General features: G+C 49.6%; 1 protein-coding gene across 4 annotated transcripts in view; it reads right to left on the bottom strand.

Annotated features, from left to right (window-relative positions):
- DHX30 (DExH-box helicase 30) overlaps positions 1-12,505 on the bottom strand; it is a 39,107-nt gene extending 26,602 nt beyond the window's left edge. For 2 of the 4 annotated variants that reach the window (XM_059729274.1, XM_059729275.1), the window contains exons 1-2: positions 11,217-12,327; positions 8,769-8,823 (exon numbers count right to left, since the gene is read on the bottom strand). In XM_059729274.1, the coding sequence (XP_059585257.1) occupies positions 8,769-8,823; positions 11,217-11,342 (181 nt within the window). In that variant the 5' untranslated portion in view covers positions 11,343-12,327. Of the gene's footprint in view, positions 1-3,434; positions 3,631-8,768; positions 8,824-11,216; positions 12,328-12,409 lie in introns of those variants that run through there. The other 2 variants (XM_059729277.1, XM_059729276.1) reach the window with 2 other exon arrangements.
- Between the last annotated feature and the right edge of the window lie 11,254 nt (positions 12,506-23,759).

Here is a 23,759-nt window from a genome sequence, read left to right as displayed (position 1 = left end):
ACCATAATCTTTAAAAGGTCAATCCTCAATGGTCAAATGGGAGGCATCTTCTGCTCCTTGATGAACTGATTTGCTTAGCATCTGATCTGGAAGCAACGTAGCTCATCTCTGAATGCCACTGTGATAAATGGAAATCAAGGTAGCCAGAACCCTGTGAAGAACTGGTGCAACCTGACATTTGAGAGGGATGAAACAGTGCAGTGGTTCTTAACCTTGTTAGGCTCACAGCCCCTTGGAAAATGCTGGTTCATAGGTTTTTACTCATTTTTTGACCATGGAAAAAATGAATACGCAAATTTTTCTGTTGTAAAGATCTCAGAAAGATCATAACAGGTCAATATTTTAAAAAAAAGTTATGAATTATTATTTTAAATCACTAGGTTTATCTTGTGAATCAGTTTGCATATCCAACAGTGCCCTGCACCCTTGGAAGGATCTCAAGGCACCCTGGCTGAGAATCACCAGAATAGCAGCTGATTTTCACCTACAGTCTCTAGCAGGCCAGATCCGTAAAGAAAGAGCACCTGTGTCTATGTTTCAGGTCCAAAGTTGGGAAGGAACCCTAAGCTTTTTTTCCCTCTTGGCTAGCAGGCGATTGCAGGTGGGGTTTTCAAAGGTAGCTGTCGTTAGCCCAGTTCTGCTCCTTGCAGCTGGTGGGAGTTTTACTGCCGACTTCCATGAAATCAGAATGAAGCCAATGCTAAATACCGTTGAAAATCCCACCTGTAATACCTATTGCAGGAGATTCCATTGTTTTCATCATGGAGGACCACTTAAGGGGAGGGACATCACACTGGAGGAATGACATAACACTGTGAACTGCCACACAAGACGGCTGAGGAGATCGTGTGGCCGCCTACAAATTCATTAGGGAGATGCAGCAAGGGATCGGAGATGCTCTGTTCACCAGGGTGCCTCTTGGGGTAACGAGGAGCAATGGTCACAGACTGACAGAGAGCAGATTTAGCCTGGATATCAGGAACAACTTCTTCACGGTGAGGGTGGCCAAAATTCGGACTGGGCTTCCAAGGGAGGTGGTGCTCTCCCCTACCCTGGGTGTCTTTAAGAGAAGGCTGGATAGGCATCTGGCTGGGGTTGTCTGACCCTAACGCTCTTTCCTGCCTAGGCAGGGGGTCGGACTCGATGATCTGTCAAGGTCCCTTCCGACCCTAACATCTATGAAGGCAATAACTGTATGTTAGATAGATGTACCATACTTTACACATGCAAAGGTCTGTTAAGGGAGACCCCCCCATATCGCTGCTTAATTTAAGCTTGAGTGGGACTTACGCAGCTGACTTTTCTGGGTGTAACAACACAAGGTGGCTGCAATTACTAGCAGGCTGCACTTTGGAAACCCCTGATCTAAGGCTTCTATTAGCCCAGGCAAATCCTGACAAGTGGAGGGACTTATGCGAGTGAGAACCACTGGCCTTGGGGGTGGGTGTAAAGAGCGAGAGAGTGAACAGCCTTCGGCCTTGCCTGGCTAGGAAGACAAAGACGCATTGGGTTGATCTTACCTGCTCGCACCTTCCTCAGAAGGCCAGCAAAGGAGCAGGAGGGGTATGCCACTGAGCCCAGGCTCTCTTTAGCACATCGAGGTGCACACAGCCTGTAAGGACTAAAGAGCTCCTGGTGGAGAGTGAGTCGGAAACATCAGGAACATGCAGGAAGGGAAAACCTGCGGCCCTGCAATCCTGTCACTTGGCAATGATATTAGTCCCTTTCCTGCAGCTGACGTCTCTTAGGATCAACGCATCAGCGGCCTGGGGCTGCACTTCTAGACCAGCTGCTGGTACTACATGGAGCGTCATCTGAATACGTGCTAGGGAAAAAGTTCCTAAGGAGATTTTGTTGGTAAGCAGCTGCTACCCATTTGCAGCAACGCTTAGGAAGAGTATTGACAGTGCTTACATTAGTGGGGGCCAGATCCTGGTGGTATCATAGAGTAGGCACAGCTTGGGACTGTACCCCCCTGCCCCAGGCCAGTGGTTCTTCACCTTTTCAGGCTCGAGGCACCCCTTGGAAAATGCCAGCTCTCAGCTTTCACTCATTTATTGACTACAGAAAAACATCGGAGCAAGTCTCCTACGGCAAAGAACTCAAAACCAAACGGGCCAAAAATATGACCTCCTATCTGAAATCTCTGGGTTTATTTTATGAATCATGTTGGCACACCTAACAGTGCTAACACTGCGTGATGCCCTGTAGCACCCGTGAAAGGATCTCAAGGCACCCCAGGGTGCTGCAACACCCTGGTTGAATAACAGGGCCCTAGACAGTCCCTGCCCTGAAAGGAAATATCAGGTATAATCACCAGGACCACAGCATTTGCCAAAGAACCTCCACACTCGTGACAGACTTTCCCAAGCCTCTGCCACGCGGGGCGAGGGAGCGCCGGCAAAGCCGATCTAGCTTCAGAAAATAAAGTCGTTCCCCTCCAAGAGGGAAACACAGATTGAGGCCAGCCGGTCTCAGTAACAGAGACTGAAACCGCAAAGACGTGAGGAAGCAGGAAGGGCTGGGTGAGGTGGCGAGACGGCCCCGGCACAGGCCTGCGCGCTTTCCTGGGGCTGCCCTCGGATCCAGAGCTGGATTCGGAGCTTCCTGGGTCCCAGACCGAATCAGAGGAAAGCTCCTCGTCCCACGTAGCTGGGTCAGAAGCCCTGGCTATCATCTCTGAAGTCAAAGATGCAGTTTCCACATCTGTAACGGCCAGTAAAGCAAGGCAAAAGCGGGACCCGATCCTTCAGCTCACGGCAGGAAGAAATTAAAGTCAACGTTATGCTCCTCGCAAGTTAGGGAGGTGGAGCAGGCTTTCACGGAGACCCTCAGGACACCCAACCTGCTGTAGCGCAGACCTCGTGCCCCGGGACCTTCCCCGAAACAGGCTCGCGCGCTCGCTCCGCCACCGGAGAAGCTTCGACGGCAGGTCGGCAACGCCACCCGAGTCGGCGCCGCGCAGCCTTCCGATTGGCTGGCCGGGCTTCCGCATGACATCGCCGAGTTCCCCGGGGCGCGGCGCTGGCGGGAACGACCCCGTCGCCCGGGCGCGCGGTGATGCGGCGCGCCGAGGGCACGCCACAGGAGAAACGACGGTATCGCGAAGAAGAGATTGGCCCGGCCTGGTTTCCCGTTCGCGTTTCGGCGCCCCGACGCGCCAGCCCGGGCCCGGGCGACCACTGGCAGCGCGACGGCGGCTTCTCGACCCCCGAGGACGCAGGGGCTGAACCGCGAGAACAAATCCACCCGGCCTCTCGCTTCGCCCCTCTCCCCGGGATCAGCCCGGGGGTCCAATCGTGTCGGTGGAGAAAAGGGTGGCTGCTCCTCGCCCCCCCTCCCCGGGCCCACGGGTGACCTTGACCCCCCCCGGGCGGCGCTGGCGGCCCGGCCCCGCGTGGCGGCCGCGTGCCATGGCGGCCCGGCCCGCTCACCCTTCACCATGTTGTCGTCGTCTCCCGGCAAGTCCGCCTCGATAACGGCCCCCGAGAAGGACGAGCTGCACAGCAGCCGCGCGGCGCCGCCCGCCCGCCGGTGTCGGCAGCGGCGCAGCGGCCCGGAAGAGCCGCTCCCCAGCAGCGCCTGCAGCAGCCGCTTGGGCACCGCCATCTTGGGGGGGGAAAAGGGACGCGCCGCGCCTGCGCCGCACGACGACGCGGCGCCAAGAGCGGCCCCCGCGCCCCGCCCCACCCCGCGCCCCCTGGCGCCGCCGGAGGACCCGGGCTCCTCGCCGCGCGGGCTGGCTTCTCCGCTGGAACAAATCCACCGTTTTCAGCTGAAAAAAAGAACCCCAGAGCCACAGTTTTCCGTGATTTAAATGAAGCATCACTGTATCTACGTAGAGATATCTCTTTATAGATAGAGAGGTGCATCTAGCTCTCGAGACAGCTCTCTCTGGAGAGATCTCTCTCTATATACACCTATATGGTACGTATATTTATAGAGAAAGATCTCTCTATAGATATAGAGATCGCTCTATATAAATATATATAGAGAGAGATTATATAGAGACATAGATACAGAGATATAGATGAGAGACAGAGAGAGATCTATTAGCGGCGTTTCATTCTAACCACGGAAAAAATGTGGATTTGGGGGTTACTTTTTTTTTTTTAAACTGAAAATTGGGGATTTTTGTCAAACCAGAGAAAACCAGGACCCGGGTGGTGAAGTACTGCAACAGGGCACCTGGAGTGGTGGGGGAGCTCCATCCATGGGGACCCGCGGGGGCAGACAAAGCCCTGCTGGGATGACGTAGTTGGGACTGGTCCGGGTTGCACTGGATGTGCTCAAGGTCCCTTTGCACCCTCATTGTCTGTGGTATCCAGCTGCCAAATCTGTGCCAGGCCACAAGTGGGTGCTAGGCAGCTCTGGGTGGCAGAGATGCTCTCCCCTGCCTGAAGCATGGGGCTCTGCCGTGACCCACCTGTTCTGGCGCGGATGCCAGGCTGCCCCGGCAGCTGGCCAGCCTCCTCGTAACGCCTGCTGATCCCCACCGCGTCCCTGTGTGACATTCAAGCAGCCAAGATCTGTTCGGATTGGAGGTGAGGTCAAGCAGCCAAGACCTGTCCGGGGTTGGAAGCAGTCAAGACCCGTGCGGGGTTGGAGGCGAGGCCTTTGAGACGCTTTGTGAATCCCCCATGAGCTTTGTCTAGGGCACGAGCAAGCATCACGGACGCGAGGATGCGCCAAAGCAAGTGGAAGCCAAGTCACTTGCTCCGAACTCAGAGCAAGAGAGCGGCGATGGGGGAAACAGAAAGCCACGCTCCACGGCTCCGCGCGGCCAGGAATGCCGAGGTTACCGGATCCTAACTAAAAGAAAAAGGCACAGGTTTTGAGCCTACCTTTTTTTTAAAGCTATCCACAGCCACGACTGGAGACTAGAGGAAGGAGATGCCCGTGTAATGGGTTGACTTGGCATTTGGTGACTTTTGCACACAGTCAACTTCACTTGTTTTCCTGCATACTTGAGTCCGTTTCTCTCCATTCTTTCCCAATCTTTCATGGGGCAAGGCTTTATTGTTTTTAAAGAAGGAAGATGCGACTGCTAGAATCGTACCAACCAGCAGGAGAAACGTGAGAGGAGGTTTAGTACTTGAAAAAACATTGTTTTTTGCACGCTAGATACACAGACACTTTCACGTTTGTCATCTCCGTAACTATTACATGTTGCAAACAAAACTTCATTATTGTACAAACTTTCTTGATTATTTTGAGCATTTTAAAAATGTATTTACTTGTCATGAACTTATTCAATGTTTGCATTTTTCTTACCTTGGAAAAAGAAATTCATTAGAACTCCTGGTAACGGGTAAATATTTAAAGCTTAAAAATTTCTATGGTCATGCCTGGTATCAACTGCTGCAGGGAAACTTTATTACAAAAAAATTATTATTTTTGAAATAAAGACTAAGTCTTTAAGTTTATTTACAGCAGATATGCCTGATGAAACAATTAAACTGAGCGTGCCTCTACATTTCTGAATGATGTTTGAGTTATTTTTGAGTTACGTTGACTTAAATGTCTAAATATTACTCAGTGAATACTTCGCCTATAAGCCAAGATTTGACATGGATTAAAATGCTTAAAGAACTCAGTGAGGGCACTAAAGCTTTCAGAATCAGGAAACGAAAAACCTAATACATTGAAAGGAGCGAGAGATATTTCTCAGATTTTTTGTGTGAGCCAACAACAAAAAAAACCCTACAGGAAAAGAGTGAACAGTAAGCAAGAAACACGCTGTTTAAAAGGCTTTAGCAAAGCAAAACCCAAAACAAAGGTAAAATACTTGGAAAAATTTGAACATAAAATCGTTTGGCTCAGATTAGCTACAACTAAGGATATTAAGTAAACTAACTATGTCTAAGTAGTATTTGGGGGGGGCGGGGGGGAGAACTGGAGAGGAACTGGGGCAAAACAAATGGAGTATTAATTTTCTTAAAAAAAAAACATTGAAAAATGGTCCCATCAATCACTGTTCCAGGAATCTAACTACTGTTGCCAAAAGGCTATTTATAAAAACATTAGAAAAGTATTACTAAAGGACTATAACCATAAGCAATAAAAAGCACTGATTTATAAGGAACAAAAACATTGCCAGACAAGTTGCCCAAATTAAGGGTATAGAGTAAATGGAGTAAGCGAATTGAGTCTAAGTCTCATGAAATCTCATTTGAAATACTATTTCAAACTGGCACAGAAATATTTAGGTGGAAAGAAAGCTGGGAGGGAGCGGGCGGGCGGCAGGATTACGTGCATGGCAGTGTAACAGGTGGAGAAATGCATCTTGCAGGAGACCCCTTGGATTCGTTTAAAGTTGGATTATATATAACATCTCTGTAATTATCTGGAAGATGGTGTAGTATATCCACTGACGACCGTCACCAAGGGAAACTTAAGTTCTTCACTGGTGTTCACAGCTCAAAACATAAGAGAAACAGTCCGAGGGGAGATGAAGGCCATGGATAGAGAGCACGACAACGAAAACAGGTAGATCATACAATGGTGGAGAGGTGGGTGGGAGAAGACTATCAGAAGCACGTACTCGATGGGAGGGAGAAACCCAGGAACCAGCAGTGCTGCGGGACGGCAGATAGATCGTGAGCAGGACTAGTGGTTTGTCATGGTAAGACTATGCCAAAATTTCAAGCTTAGTCACAGAAAAAAGGCAAGGATCTCTTTGCGGAAAAAATGCCAAAAGTCACAGCTTGTGTTATTTCAATCAGAGCCTCCTTTATTTTGCAATGAAGAGTGTTTAAACAACATTTCACTAACAGCTGAAAGCCAGAGTCCCAGGGCTTGCCAGTTCAGGCTCACAGCAGCGAGCTGCAGTTGACCCTTCTTCTTCTCTGCCTGAAACTTTGCAAAGGGGATGCTGGCAGCTGCACTGTGCAGAAATCTCTTAGCAAGCTACGGTAACTTACAGGCTTTCCTCAAAAAATAAAGAACCCAGTCATGTCATGGAATCCCTGGAGCGGCCCGATCCCCGCGTGGCCATGACAAACCACTAGCCCCTCACAGTGACTTCCTGCTCTCTCTAAGCCTCCCATCCAGCCCAGAATCCAAGCTGGCACCTCGAGGTTTTCCACTCATGTCGCTTCATCTTGGTACTGTCGCATTCACTTGATATCTCAAAATATCAAGGCACTAAAGTTTGGTTTTTAAATATGGAAGCCACGACTACTGATGACATTGTTGGGAAAGGCAGCATATAAATCAAATGAATGAATGCTTTTAGTATGACATTGCAATGAAACCAGCTAATGCAATGTTGTGCCTCGCATGTATCAAAGCAGAGGCATTGCTTCAGAGCAGGAGATAACCATCCCTCACTGTATCTCTCTGGTGCATCCAATCAGACATTGCTATATTCAGTTCCAAGCACCTCATTTTAAGATCAATTAACTGGTTCAGAAAACACAACGAAATGCCCAATGGGAGAGACTGGCTTATGAAAAAAAGACTTAAGAGCCACATACAGAACTTGGAGGAACAATGATGAAAAGGGACATGATAACTACTGACAAATATTTGAAGTATGCAAACACCAAGGGCAAACAACTTATTAAATAGTACAAAGGGTTACAACAGCTATGCATAAGAGCATGAAATGAAGGAGAGGACTCAGATTATTCAGAATGATGCTTTTGGGAACAACCCTGCTTTGTCAAAGAGATGGACTGGATGACTGCGAAGGAAGTTTCCCCCTCGTGTTGCTACAGATATCAGGGTTTTTTCTTGCCTTCCTCAGAAGCACTGGGTGTTGGCTGCAGCCACAGCTGGGGATTCTGGCTGGGCATGTGCTGATGCTCCTCCGGGGATTTAAACATGGTGGTTCCTGGCTAGAGGGTCTTGCCCCTCCACTCAGAGGGGTAGGGGAGGGGGGGGGGTGCCTTCCTCTGTAGCAGGGAGCATGGTCCTCTTCCTTGGATCTCTTGAGTGCATCAAACTACAGTGCCAGGACACCGACGGTGCCTTTGTTCCCTTGCTTTATCTGGGGCAAGTCAGGGTGTTCTCGATGTTTTTGGCATTGTGCCCGATAGTTGCGCGAGAGGGCTGTTTGTGCAGTTGTAAGACTAGGTTAAACAAACACTTGTATGAGATGGGATCGTCGCTGTCTAAACTGCCTTGAGCAGAGGGCTTGACTAGACCTCCCACGGTCCCTTCCAGCCCTACTTCCCTATGATTGTGCAACAGCCGATGGACAAAACCTATAATTTCTGCGTTCTACTGAAACAATCCATCATTGCATGTGATGTAAGCACAGATGCACACAACATTCACAACTGCTCATCCTGCTTTACTAGCTGAGACAAAAGGAACTAACACTGCTGTGTACATACTAGTGCCCAAGAACCCTACTTTTACACTTCTGCCATTAGGAACAATTCGCATCTTGGATATGGATCTTGCCTTCGACTTACGACGTACCACAGGAAGACCAAATTGGTCCCTATGTGACATGCAGCTACTGCCAACACCGCTAATAACTTTCTTATGCAGGCTTCCTTTTCCCACGTACTGCATGTAAAAAAACCGTACCTCCAGCACAAACATTTAATGAATGAGGTATCAGCTTACACTGGGAAGGCAGCATGACACTTTGGGATGCTAGCTTGTAGGACAAATTTGGCGTTCCTTCTCACATGGAAGTGGACAGTAACAAGTCTCAGGAACTGATATATTTGTCTACAGAAATAATATTATGGCTGATTGATCAGGCAAGAAAAAGTAACATTTGACATGGGGCTTCTCCCCCAGCTTCTTACCTTTTTTAAGGGAATTCAGCGAGATCATCTCTGTCGGAGTGAAAAGGTCCGGTTCCTAGGAAAGCAAGGGAGTGAAGAGACAGCAAGTTAGACATTTCAAAGAGAATATCAATCTGAAGGATCCCTCACTATTTCCAATATGAACTCTCTTTGGGCTGAGACAAAGCTGAGGGATCTGACCAGATTCCAATTTAGACGCCTGTGTTCTGGGAAGCTTCATCTGAACGCAGCATCTCAAATTTTCTGCCTTAGCTTGCTGAGTAGCATGGCTACACGCTGTTTAACAGCTGCTGTGTTATATCCTAGCCATAAGGGAAATGATCCCTCTGAATATTAAAGTTTTCAAAAGCCTTGGAAATTATCTGGATAAAAGCTGCTACTGATTTACAGGTATTTGAATTTTGACTAGTTCAGGTCACGTGGGACTGAAACACAATACATAGGTCGATGGTTTCTGTGATTTCTCTCAGGGTTTTTTCTTTAAAACACTGGCATACATCTGTGAAAGATTTTCCACATATAAAGCAGCCTGAATTCTTTTGCATTTGCTTTTTCCCAGCTAAGAAGTTATGAATTTTTTTTCAATATGCAGCTTTGCCTGCAGTTTCCTCAACAGGAGCTTAGGACATCTGGCTGGGAACAAGAAAAATGCCAGGACCACAAAGCTTAATTTGGGAAAGGATCTACTCAGCCTGATCACTTAAAGGTAGGACAATTTTAGGGTACATCTGATAGAGTAGCAAGGATTTTGTAACAAACTGGAAGCAGAGCTGGGCGGGCTTCCCATTCAGATGACAATGTCCATATTCATATTAAAATATTAATCATCCACTGTAATTGTTAATAGTAATTATTATTAATGTTAATATTATACTTTTGGAGTGACCACTGCAGTCAATGGGAAAATCCTATTTATTCCAGGGAGACAGAATCAGACCTAATGCAAAGCCTCTTTTCAGAGTAGAGCTACATGAAAACAGCACTCGGAGATGTTCCCAGCATATACACAAAGCCAGACCTTATTTTAGTGATAAAGAGTTTAAACTGCATGGAAAAGCTGAACTAGGCAAAAAGCGATGTGGCTTCTTCTCCATATAAGCAGGATCATAGGAAAGTAAAGTTGGACGGGATCTTGCAAAATCATCTAGTCTAGCCTCCTGCTCAAGGCAGGACCATCCCTAAATAAACCTTCCCAACCAAGTGTTTGTCCAACCTGCTCTTGAAAATATCCAAGGATGGAGATTCCACAAGTCCTCCAAGCAGCCCATTCAATGCTTGACCACCCTCAGTCAGGAATTTCCTCCTCATTTCCAACCTAAATTACCCTGGCTGTAGCCTGAGGCCACTGCTCCTAGTCCTATCCCTTACAGCCACAGAGAAAAGCGCATCTCCATCCTCTTTGCAATCGCCTTTCAGGTATTTGAAGACTGTGATCAAATCCCCCCTCAGTCTTCTCTTCTCCAGACTAAATAACTGTAGTTCTTTCAGCCTTTCCTCGCTTCCCAAGCCCCTAATCATTTCTGTCATGCTTCGCTGGACTTTCCAATCTGTGCACATTCTTTCTGAAGTGTGGAGCCCAGAACCGGACCCTGTACTCCGGGGGGAGGCCTCCCCAGTGCTGAACAGAGAAGCATCGCTTCCTGTGATTTGCAAGTGACACTCCTGTTAGTACAACCCCGGGTGCTGTCGGCTATTTTTACAACGAAATCACGCTGCTGGCTCATATTCAGCTTATGGTCCGCTGTCACCCCCAGGTCTTTCTTTGCAGTCCTGCAGCTTAGCCAGTCATTCCCCAGCCTGTATTTGTGCATGCAAGTATTTTATCCCAAGCGCAGGGCTTTGCACATTTCCGTGCTGGATCTCAGCTGGCCATTTTTCCAGTCTGTCCAAGTCATTCTGTATCCTACCCTACAAAGCGCCCGCAACTCCATCCTACTTGGTGACATCCTCAAATTTAAGTGTGCACTCAATCCCATCAACCAAAACATTCATAAAGATGCTGAACGACAGCAAACCCAGGACAGAATCTAGGGGAGCCCCGCTTAATACCTCCTTGCAACTAAACATTGAGCCATTAATGCCTAATCTAATCTAAGCAAGTGGTTTTCAATCTTTTTTCATTTGCGGACCCCTAAAAAATGTCAAGTGGAGGTACAGAGCCCAGTGGAAATTTTGAATGGAAGCACAGACCCCTTTGAATTATAAGTGTGAGTATTCACATACTTTTGATTGATCACGGACCCCCTAGACATAGTCTGCGGACCCCCAAGGTCCACAGACCACAGGTGATCTAACCAGTTACGTATCCACCTCGTAGTACTTTCGTCTAGTCCTCTTTTCTTTAGCTGGCGAATGAGACTGTCATGCGAGAGCGTTTCAAAAGCATTGCTAAAGCCAAGGTCTATACATCACATCCACTGCTTGCCCCCCATTCACATAGCCTGTCACCTTATGGTAGAAGGAAATCAGGTTGGTCAGGCATGACTTGCTCGTGGGGAATCCATGCGGGCTGTTCCTGATCCCTCGGCTGTCCTCTCGGCGCTTCGCAAGAGACTCCTGGAGGACCTGCTCCATGATCTTCCCAGGTATCAAGGGCAGGCTGACTCCCCAGGTCCTCCTCCTTTCCTTCCTTAAAGCTGGGCACTATATATTTGCCCTTTTCCTCACCTAACCTCCAAGCGCTTTTAAAGAGGACAGCTGGCTCCAGGAGGTCTGGTTCTTCAGGCTCTTCTTTCCTGCATGGATCCAAGCTGTCAGTAACACATACGTGCACCCTGGACATGAGCTTACAACTTATAACACTCATTACAGTTGTATTCCCTCTCCAAAGAGCGTACGAGGGACCCGATCCCAAACGCCGCTCGCTTACTCAAATATTCACGGCAAAACTCTCAGTGGAGAGGAAAGGCAACCGAGAAAGACCTCCTGCCTCAGTCTACGCGGACGACCAAGCGGTCCCACTGCGGTCGCAAGTAATCACGTGTCTTTTGAGCGAGCGAAACTTCCCCGGAGGCGATTCACGAGCTAAACGCTGACAAACCGGGCGGCCGACCTAGACGGTCGCACGCGGGGACGCACGCCCCAGAAATTCATCCATTTCACAGATTTTCGGGGTCGCACGAGGCCTCCGCAGATCGTCGGGCGGCACCTTCTGGCGTAGCGAGCGGCTCGAGCGGACTCCTGCCCCGCGTCCCAACCGGTGTCCGGCGCCAAGAGGCAACGCGGTCAGCGAATGACCGCTAGCGGCCCCCTAAGACTCGGCAGGATAATGAGCCTGGCGGAGCCGTCCTCTTCCTCCGGACCGAGACGAGACGAAGGGCTCCCGTGTTTCGCGCCCCCACGCGCGAGGAGGGGCGGGCCCGCGACTAACGGGCACGAGGGGCCGCCGCGAGGCGTGATGGCGGAGGATGCCGGAGCTCGTTCCGGACCCCGGCGATGGCAGCTTTGTTTTTGGCCCCGGCGGACGCGGCGCCGAGCTGCAGGCGGTCTGGCCCGGGCTGGAGAGTCTCCACAAAGCCGGGCGCGGAGGATGCGACCCCGCGGCCCGCCCGCGGACCCCGCCCCTCCCCGCGCCCGCGAGCTTGGGGGCTCGGGCCCGGCCCCCCGCCCTCCACCCCGCCCCGCCGGGCCCCCGCACCGACCTCCTCGCAACTCCGCGGCGCCGGCCCTCGCCCGCCGGGACTACCGCTCCCGGGCGCCCGCGCGCTGCGCTTCCGGGGCATGGCCCGGAACTGAACGCGCCGACTTCCGCCCCGCAGCCCGGCTACCGGATGTGGGGGGGAGACGGCGTGTCGCCATGGCAACCGGCGGGGCCAATGGGAGCGCGGGGGCGGGGCCAATGGGGGCTGGCGCGCCTAGGGGACAGGGATCGGGCAGTGCTGCTACATAGGATCAGGATGCTGTATGGGATTGGGCAGTGTTGCTATGTGGGGCTAGGCTGCTATATGGGACCTGGCAGTGCTGCTATATGGGACCAGGATGCTATACGGGACGGGGCAGTGCTGCTATGTAGGGCTAGGCTGCTATATGGGACCTGGCAGTGCTGCTATATGGGACCAGGATGCTATACGGGACAGGGCAGCGCTGCTATGTAGGGCTAGGCTGCTATATGGGACTGGGCTGTTATATGGGACTGGGCAGTGTTGCTATATGGGACCTGGCAGTGCTGCTATATGGGACCAGGATGCTATACGGGACGGGGCAGTGCTGCTATGTAGGGCTAGGCTGCTATATGGGACCGTGCTGTTATATGGGACCGGGCAGTGTTGCTATATGGGACTGGGCAGTGCTGCTATACGGGACTGGGCTGCTATATGGGACTGGGCAGTACTGCTATGTGGGGCTAGGCTGCTATATGGAACCGGACTACTATATGGGACCGGGCAGTGCTGCTATATGGGGCCAGGTTGCTATATGGGACCAGGCTGCTGTATGGGGCTGGGCTGGGCAGTACCGTATGGGACCAGGCTGCTATACAGGACAGGGCAGGGCTGCTCTAGGGACTAGGATGCTGTATGGGACCAGGCGGTGTTGCTATATGGGACCAGGCTGCCCTGTGGGACTCGTCGGGGGGCTGTATGGGGTCAGGTTGCTAGACAGGACAGGGCAGTGCTGCTGTATGGGACCAGGCAGCGTAGGACTGAGCTGCCCTGTGGGAGGTCAGGGGGGCTGTACAGGCCCAGGCTGCTATACGGGACAGGCCAGTGTTGCTGTATAGGACCAGGCTGCTATACAGGACCAGACGTGTGGCTGTATAGGATTGGACTGCTACAGACCTTTGCGACGCCCTCCCTGCTCACATAGCAGTACTGCCCAGTCCCATATAGCAGCCTAGTCCCATATAGCAATTCAAGGCACTGGGTGTGACCTACAAAGCCCTACACAGCCAGGCCCCGAGGGGAACCCGTCCCTCTGCCCCGCAAGGGCAGCCTCCTGCAAGGACCAGCCGTGTGCTGAGTCCGCTGGGCTGGAACGGGGGGAGATGGCTGCCAGCCACCACGGCGCAGCCCTGGAGCTCCCTCCCTCTTGAGGCTGCCTGAGCCTGGGTGTTTCTGGCTGCTAAATGCCCAGGGGTGGATGCCGGGGGATGCAGTGGTGCATTTGCACCCCGCTTTGAGTCCGGCTCCAGCCATAGTTTAAAACCAGCTGCCGGGCAGTGACGGCAGCGTTGCTGGTCAGGCAGCGCTGAGGGAGTCCGTTGTCACCTATCAGATCCCTTCTACACCCCTCATCCCACAGGTGTGGACGACCCTCTTCCTTTCAACGGTCTTGATGTTCCAGCGATCAAGCATCCTTTGGTCTGCAGTTCTGCTGTCCATTGCCTGCGCCTGGTGCTGGAGCTCCTATTTCACAGCCCTGCAGATACTGCTTTAATTCCAGTGAAGTTGTATTTGTTTTTGCCTCAATTTTAAACAGACTCATCCAGCCCCAATCCCCAGGCCTATTAGTAAAGCTTCTAGTTTCTTTTCACCTGGAGAAAAATAGGTGTTCTTTATATGTGATGATGCGCCTCACCATCTGCACCTTGCTTTTCAACATCCTAGATCCGTAAGTCTGCAAGTTCCTAGATCCATAATCAGCAATTTATGGATTAAACTAAACAGGATTTGCTCTGGAGCTGGATGCTTTAATGCCACGCTCTGTAAGACTGGCTTGGAGAACCGTCCGGTATGTGAGTGTGGTGTTGCACCACAGACTGCTGACCACCTCCTCACGTCTGCAACACACCCACGTACCCAGGATAAAGGCCTGGCAAGCATCCACAATAAAGCTGTTGTGTGGCTCTGCCATATTAATGATGTGTGGAGGGGGAAATTAAGTATATGAGAGGGAAAAGAACATCCTAGATGTACTCATGTAAATGCCTGCCTCACCGGAGCTGGGCTGAGGGGCTATGTCGTGGGTCTCTGCTTTATTCTGGTTTTCTCTGAGTCGGTTTCTCGTGCTGCAAGCTGCCCTGAGTCTCGGTTGGGAAGGGGGCACGTGTATCACGCAACTAGAGTCCCCTGGCTAGGTCCATGGTCCAAGCTGTCTAGATCCTGTCTCTAAAGGTCTGTGGGATGTTGCAGGTCCTGGCCCTGCAGTCCGTTCCAGCTGAAAGGTGTGGGTTTGGGGTGCGATAATGTGGGTCTGGGTCTTTCTTTGGCTGGAGCAGAGCCCAGTCCTGGAGAGCGAGGACATGAAGGCCATTTGTGCCACTGCAGTTCTCACGTGAAGCACCAGAGGTCAATAACTGTTGCATTTTCCCCTAATTAAATGGTTGTCTGCTGCAAGCCCTGCCTGCGTGCTTTAATTGTAGTTGATGCAGGGCTTGGAGACAAAGAAGGACGCGCAGGGAGCAACCGGCACAGCGAGAGAGAAGCAGAGGGGAAATTGGGACTGTCCCCGGGCACGTACAAGGTTAATCAGGAATTCATTCCAGCCTCTCCAGGTGACGGTCCTTGCGAGAGCCATGTTAGGGTGCTTTCACAGAAACACCTGTACTAGGAGATAGTGCCTGATTGTCCCTGTGCCCTCCTCTGTATAGCAAACGTCACGTGTACTCTTGTGCAACGAAGCTGGAACTGTACATGTCACAGATGTCTTAAATCTGAAGCCAAATTCCAACCTTAGCAAGCAGGGTATTGTTTAACCATACCCTTACGAGGAATTATACAAATCCTGCAGCTCATCTCAGACATGTTGTTGCTCTTGAACCTGGGCTACGTTATTCTCTATCAAATGGGTGTCCGGTACCTTTCAGGAACAGGTTCTTTGTGCCCACACCTGGGCTGGATTTGAATCTGCCATCTTGAGGTGCAAGACCCCAAACCATTGCCATTCCTCATCCCAGTGACACCTGTGGGACTGCTTCTCGGGGTAAAGGGAGCTGTGTGTGTCTGCAAGATCGAGCCCCTCATTTCTGGTAACTATCCATCCACAGGCGTCATTGCGCTCAAGGGAAATGTAACGTGTCAGCATTTGGGGGTATTCCTTTAACAGCCTCCTCATTTTTCATTGCCATGAGTGGCAATGAGTGCAAGGTGGCAAAAGCCTGCAGCAAGACAGCAGCCCTGGACTTCAGGAGGGCAGATTTCAATGAGGTAAGGAGACTAGTTGGAGAAGCACTGAGGTCCTGGAGGGGAGGGGAGTCGGGTGTCCAAGAAGAGTGGTCGTTCCTTAAGGAGACGATCCTCCAAGCCCAAAGGGAGGTAATCCCAACATGGGTCAAAGGGGCAAGAGGGTGCAAAAGTCCCCATGGCTCACCAAGAGCATACGGGAACGTCTCCTGGCTAAAAGGGAGGCGTACACCCAATGGCAGGGAGGGACCATCCCCAGGGAGGACTACACCTCGGGTGCTCGGGGCTGCAGGAGGGTGGTCAGGAAGGCCAAGGCGGAGATGGGACTGGGACTAGCTACCTGGATCAAGGACAACAAGAAGTCCTTCTTTAAATACATAGGGGGCAAAAAGAAGGTGCCAGGTAACGTGGGACCTCTGCAAGACACGCTAGGAAATCCGGTTGTCACACCAGACGACAAGGCTAACTTATTTAACAATTTCTTTGCCTCCGTTTTCCTGAGCAGGGACCGGATCAGCCCGTCCGCCGGGACCCCCTCAGGCCCCAGGGGAGGCGCAGCCAGGCCTAGGGTCAGCGAGGATCAAGTCAGGGAACTTCTGGAGGGACTGGACATATTTAAATCAGCTGGTCCTGATGATCTCCACCCCCGAGTGCTGAGGGAATTAGCAGAGGTCATTGCGGGACCCCTGCACAGCTTTATGAGCACTCGTGGTGCCCTGGCATTGTACCAGAGGACTGGAAAAGGGCCAACGTGGTCCCCATCTTCAAAAAAGGGAGGAAGGAGGACCCAGGGAACTATAGGTCAGTTAGTCTTACCTCGATCCTGGGTGAGCTTTTTGAGAGAGTTATTCTAGCGCATGTCCACGAGGGGCCGGCAGGGCAGATCATGCTTAGGGGCAGCCAACACAGGTTCATTCGAGGCAGGTGCTGTCAGACCAACCTGGTGCCTTCTACGACCAGGTCACAACATCCTTAGATGCAGGGGTAGCAGTGGACGTAGTCTTTCTGGACTTTAGGAAGGCCTTCGACACTGTCTCTCACTCCATTCTCGTTAAAAAACTAGGGGGCTGTGGCGTCGACACCTCCACAGTGAGATAGGTCGCTAACTGGCTGGAGGGCCGCACCCAGAGAGTGGTGGTGGACAGGTCATTTTTGACCTGGAGGGATGTGGGCAGTGGGGTCCCCCAGGGCTCGGTCCTCGGGCCTGCGCTGTTCAACATCTTCATCAGCGACTTGGACGAGGGGGTGAAAAGCAACCTGTTCAAATTGACTGATGACACTAAGATGTGGGGGGATGTGGGCATGCTGGAAGGGAGGAATAGGCTGCAATTGGATCTAGACAGGTTACAGGGGTGGGCGGATGAGAACAGGATGGGTTTCAACACTGACAAGTGCAAGGGGCTGCACCTGGGGAGGAAGAACCAGCAGCAGACCTCCAGTCTGGGGAACTCCCTTCTTGTCAGCGCAGAGGCAGAAAAGGATCTTGGAGTCATCATTGATGCCAAAATGAACATGGGCCGACAGTGCGGGGACACGGTCAGGAAGGGCAACCGCACCTTGTCGTGCATCCACAGATGCATCTTGAGCAGGTCCAAGGAGGTGATCCTCCCCCTCTACGCGACACTGGTCAGGCCACAGCTGGAGTACTGTGTCCAGTTCTGGGCGCCGCACTTCAGGAGGGATGTGGGCAGCATGGAGAGGGTCCAGAGGAGGCCACTCACATGATCAGGGGCAGCAGGGCAGGCCCTACGAGGAGAAGCTATGGGACCTGAACCTGTTCAGCCTCCACAAGAGAAGACTGAGGGGGATCTGGTGGCCTGTTACAAACTAGTCCGAGGGGAGCAGCAGGCATTGGGGGAGTCCCTGTTCCCCCCAAGCACTACCAGGAGTGACTAGAAATAATGGTGACAAGCTGGCAGAGGGTAGATTCAGACTAGACATCAGGAGACGCTACTTCGCAGTCAGGGCAGCTAGGATCTGGAACCAACTTCCAAGAGAAGTGGTGCTGGCTCCTGCCCTGGGGGGCTTTAAGAGGAGGCTGGATGAACACTTTGCCGGGGTCGTTTGACCCCAGTGCTCTTTCCTGCCATGGCAGGGGGTCGGACGTGATGATCTGTCAAGGTCCCTTCTGACCCGACCAACTATGAAACTATGAAACTATGAGATGTTAGTAGAGCAGTGCATCCACTTCTCGTGTAGTTGTATAATGGAAAGCGCTGTTGTTTGGAACCTAAATGTCTGGGTGGTTTTGTGGGTGGAGGTTGTAGCCGTGTTGGTCCAAATAAATGGGTAATTCTGATGTCTTTTAAGTTGGTCCAATAAAATATATCAGATTTACCCAAATAACCTTGTCTGCTGAGTGGTTTTGGTGTTTCTTTTAGCGGGGACACAACAGAATGAACAGATTACATGGCTGCTTGATCAATTATTAGAAAAGCAAATCTTAAATAGTAATTTGATAAAGATATACTAAGTCATGATAAGACTCTTAAATCTCCATGTACGCCCGGATTAAAAAAATATCACAATATTACATACACCTTTTACTTTGGGAACTAGGATGGCATCATGTACTTGCTCTGGGTTGTAAGGAAACCCTGCGTGATGGCACAGTTAAGGTTGCTGGTAACTTTACCAGCATATCTTAACTTCTGAGGGCTGTGCCCTGAACTCTATCAGCAGTAGGCAACCATTGACCCTTCTGGATCATGATGTACATGTGAGCGGTCACCAGGGCTGTCCACACACGCCTAGGCAGGAGCACGGAGGAGTGGAGGCTGCCCAGACCTTCTGTCCCTCTTTAGACGGTTGAGGCAGAATCCAAAGGTCAGACCAAGTCCAGACGTTCGGTGCCTCGATGGCTGTAGGTATATACACATCCAGGAATCACACATGGGTCTCCTGCACGACAGGCAAAGAGTCTGCCACTGAACCACAACAGCAGGCTCCTAAGCTCTAGTATTGTTTTAATAAAGATTACGGCATTTTGTATTATGTAACGGAGAAGTTATATTTGCCAAGCTTGCTTCTTCATTTGCTCTCCCTTGCCCCTTCTAACAGCTTAAAAATTCTCATCTGATGAATGTCTTGCAATGTCTTGCTTGTCTAATGCTGTCCCAACTATGCCATTAGTCCAAAAAAAGACATCACCCTAAGAAAACCTTGCTTCTAACAACTATCTCTTCTCTGTACCCTAAATACGTACATTTCTTTCAAACAAATTGGTTTCTCTAGTGCAAACGTTGAGTGAAATTCCCCTTTTGTCCGCATGATGAAAACCACACTACAGAATATATATGCTTATTTTCAAATGTTCCCTGCAAGGTTAAATGCTGAGCTGTCTCAACCATGGCAAACCTGTTCTACTTCAAAACTACTTGTTGCATTTTGCAGGAGACAACTTTGTTTTTATAGGTCAGACAAAGGAACAGGATGGGACCAAATGTGATGGAAGGGGAAGTCACCTGAATATAGATCCCTGACAGACTACCAGCATTTCTCACAGCTTTCATCCACCCTCCCTCAGAAAAGCCAGAGGGTCCAGACTGGAGCATGCGCCCAGAAGGAATGGAGACGGCAGGATTCAGGGTATGGGGTGGGAAGGGACTTCTGTTTCTTGGTATTGCATTTTCACTTGCACTTGTATTTGATAAGTAGATCTCTCCAACTCCAGTGCATTTTACTTTTGTTCACTCTTTTTTCCCCAGTATTATTCAAAAGCTGAGTCTGCAGACTGTGAAGGGAGGTCTTCACATTAAATCAAGCAACCTATATCACTAAGGAAGCAATAATTGTAAGAAAGGGTGAGCACCTCTTCTCATTAAGGGTTTGACTTCTGAACCGTTACTTGGGATTTAATGAGATTAACTTTAGATAGGGTTTCTTAGGCAACGTGTTTATCAACCCAAAGAGGTTTTAAGAAGGGAAGTTTCACTCTTGTTCCTAATAAAGGAAATTTTCAGAACACATGCCATTATATTAAGTATAAGGCATGATCGGTAATTGGTACTTTCCTATTCACTGCCATACACTTGATGAGATACCATATCTTGTAATACGCTCCCTCTTTCTCAGAGGCTTTCAGTGCTTCTTTTCTTCTTTTCTTCTGAATTTTCGGGGAGTAAGAGATACTCCAAGTAAGACCAAAGACATGAATACAACTCCATCCCACTGCCTTCTTATACCTACAGAGTGAGCACAAAGGTGAAAATTGGACTAGCTTCTTGCATTGCTGATAAACAACACCATGAATCCATTTCTATTCTAAAAATGGATTAGTATTGGAATTGACTAAACTTCTGCATAAAGCACATGTCTTTAATATTCTCATTGGGGAGGGGAAACCTGCCCTAGAAAGAAAATTGAATATTTTCTAGTTTATCTATCCAAAAGGAAGTGCCTGATAAACAACATAAATAATTGCCACCATTGACAGTCCCTCAATAGGAGGACAACAGGCTTCCAGTAAACAGAGGACTCATTGTTGAGTGCGGAGATGGACTGGATGCAACTCTAGACCGTTCAGTTGCATCAAGTTACTGGATTTACTCAAATCTAAGACAAGGTTTTTTCTCCTATTCAACATTAGGGAGTCAACAGCTGTTGCGTCCTTGTCTTAGATTTGAGCCCGGAGCCCAGAGTTGAAGCTGCAGCCACTGCCCTTGACCCTGCCACTGCTTTCTCTGCTGCAGCAGTGGGAGGGATGAATTTAAGACAACCCTCCAATAATTAGATTCTAGACATGGAAAACTATAACACATTTATCATTTGGAGGGTCATCGTAAATTCAAAGTTGTCTTGGATTCAGATAATGTTTTAGAGCAGACATGGCCAACCTGAGGCAGTGGCCTGGGCAGCCTCTGTGTGGTGTGTGGCAGGGCAGGAAGGGGGCAGGCAGCAGAGTGGCAGGGTGGGCAGAGCAGAAAGCAGGGCAGTCCATCAGGTAGGGGCTTGGGATCAGAGTAGCATTCAAAGGGGGTATGGGGCTAATTTGTGGCACCTCTGCCAAAAAGTTGCCCCCCTGGTGTTTTAGACCAGTGCTGTCCAACCCCTGAGGTGATGCATAGGGTTTTCAGATTTGCCACCCTGCCCTGTCCCCAGAAGCAAGGCAAGAAGAAGCAGCTGGAGGCAGGAGCAGGATCCTGGAGATGGCAGATGCAATAGCAGGAGAGACGGGGGGGAGTGGGCCAGGCTGGGAGCCTGAGGCCTGTGAATTAACTACATGTTGGCCGCCAGTTTGAGAATCCTCTTTTAGACTAGCCTTGGTTCTGAATGTGCTCTTTGATTGCAGCTGAGTGGCTATGTATGCCTTGGCTTTCTTTCCACGCCAAACATCCTGGCAGAGTCAGAAAACTTGTTTTTAATGTTTGCAATTGTAACTATGCCTGTTTGGGCTGCAGAAATGCCTGCTTTCTCAGCCCCATCCTTGTTCGAAAGCTAGACGTTGATTACTGTGTATAGAAAATTAGCTAGAGGTGACGTGTCCTGACCAATGGGAAAATATTCCAAACTTCTGATTTAGTTAATCATTCATCTTTCTTCAAGAGCCGGAAAGAAACCTTTATGATAATCTAATTGAATGTTCAAGTGATTGGAGATGTTTCCTCTGGCATCTAGTAGACATACGTTTTTTAAATAGTAAATGTTAAATTGCTAAGAAATCTAGGCACTAAAATACTATCATCAGGGTGGGTGTTTTGTGCCTTGGTAGTGACCGATCCTCTGCTTATCCCCTCTACTCTGGGTTGTCTCCCTTAATACTCACCCACCATGCCATGATGTTCAAAGGACAGAAAAAGGAGAATGAGGGCAGGTAAGGTGTTTGTTCCTGTTAGTGGTTGGGGTTGAAGTGAGATCTTTCTTCATAGGACTCTGCCTCCCCTACACCTTGCCCTTACCACACCTATGTAAGCACCAACACATGACCTATCTCGGGGTCTCGTCCCCCTGCTGATGGTGTCTTGAGTCTTGATAACTGGCCAGTTTACACCTCTAATTGGCACCCAGCATCACGTCACTAATTCTCACTTGAGCCTTATCAATCAGCTGATGCCCCATCCTTGACTCGTATCAATTGCCTAGCATCACACATTAGGTTCATCAATTCATTTCTAGTCTGTCCTTCCCCTGGATGATTAAATCTAGAGAAACCAGCATATATTCCACTAGACAAGCTGTTCCCAAACTTTTTGGACCAATTGTCCACTCTCAGCCTTCAACATTTCTCAGCGCTTGTTTTTCTAGTGCTTTGTCCAGTCTTGTTTGAAATATTTTGAGCGCGGGGAGCTATTTCTCGTGTTCCTATGTTTTGTTGCAATGTCCAGAGGAGCTCCCAAGTACCTGGGCGCCACATTTGCTTCTTACAAGCCTCTTGGAGGAGAGCCTGCTTCTAAACATCCCTGCAGGAAGAATGCTGCAGAATTGCTTCCATCCCCATATTGGACCAAATGTGCATTCACATATATAAGTTGGAGGCTTTGAAATATGGAAAATAACTTAAAATATGTAATAGAGTAATCACCGCGTCTAATACATATATACTATACAGTTCACAGCTGTTAAACATGGGGTGTTAGGTCACCTAGTGGCAGTGCTCCTCCGGGGATAGGAAAGCTCAGCACAAAACAGCTCTGAGGGACTGGAAGAACATAACATCAGCTGATGTGTTTCTTTGATAATGTTAGCCTTGTACTTACAGGACCACGTGAGACAGCCAGTGTAAAGCTCCACATAAAGTTGCGGTACCTTGCGCTGCCTGCATGTTCAGCCTGAATTCCTAATGAGTCATACACTATTCCAACACCAGAAGAGGCTTTAGGGAAATTGAAAGCTAGTCCATTTCTTAGACAAGAAGAGCTCACTGAACAGCCGTGTCCAACTGAGCGTGGCTGTGCGGTATGTGGTACCACAGACCCGTCACTTATCCAAAAAGATTCTGGCCCCTGTGCTTGTGAAATGAACCCCTATGATGTGGCCGTGACCATAAGTGGCACTAGAAAATATTCTGGTGTTGGAGTAGCGTCTAACTCTTCAGGCATCCAGGCTGAAACTACAGGCAGTACAAGGTAACGCAGATGTACGTGGAACTTTACATTGGCTGTCTCACGTGGTCCTGTAAGCACGAAACTAGTGTTATCTAAGAAACATATCAGCTGATGTTATGTTCTCCCTAGCCTACTACAATAAGTTAATTGGTATTCTCTCTGGGAGGATAATTAAGTCTGCTGTGGCTTGACTCCCAACAAGTTTTCCCCAAATGCCACTAAGTCTTCCTCATCTTTGCTGAGAGCAGTGCCCTGGAAAAGAGGCAATCCCTTGTCTCAAATGTCTGGTGAACTTTTATTAAAACCCTTGCATCTGCACAGCATCTTTGATGGCCAGGGAACTCAAAGCACTTAGCAACTGGCAGCGGAGCTAGCTCAGCATGCAACCCACAGGGGGAAACCAGTTTCAGTGTTGCCCTAAGCTGAATTTTTGGGGCAACTGATATAAATGACAGTGTCGTGGTCTATTTCCCTGTTATGCCAGATGGTGATGGAGCTTAATATTGTTGATTTATGGGCTAGCTGGCATCTGATTTCCTGTGCTCTCATTGCCTGGAGTGCGTATCTGCTGAACATTTCCTTTGAAATTTGTTGATGAATCAGGATTGTCTTATAGCTGTTCATCCCAATATGCTTTTGGAGTCCTTACTCCCTTGTACCATAGGGTTTTCAGCACCTGCATTCGTGAGTCTTCATTCGGAGGCAGTTGCTCTTGCTACACATCCTACCACATGCAGTCACTATTCATAAAAACTGCTCTTTTCATGGTCCGTTCTAATTCCGGGAAACCTAGTACTCGAAGCATGGTCTCTTCACTTCCAGCTCAGTTTTGTTAGCGCTTTCTTGTCCAAGAGGAGAATTTAGGGATTGTTAGCCCAAACCCTAGTTTC

Source organism: Alligator mississippiensis, chromosome 5, assembly GCF_030867095.1.
Source record: "Alligator mississippiensis isolate rAllMis1 chromosome 5, rAllMis1, whole genome shotgun sequence".
Taxonomy (NCBI): domain Eukaryota; kingdom Metazoa; phylum Chordata; order Crocodylia; family Alligatoridae; genus Alligator; species Alligator mississippiensis.
The sequence above is the reverse complement of the archived record's forward strand: the minus strand, read 5'-3'. Positions and strand labels throughout refer to the sequence as shown.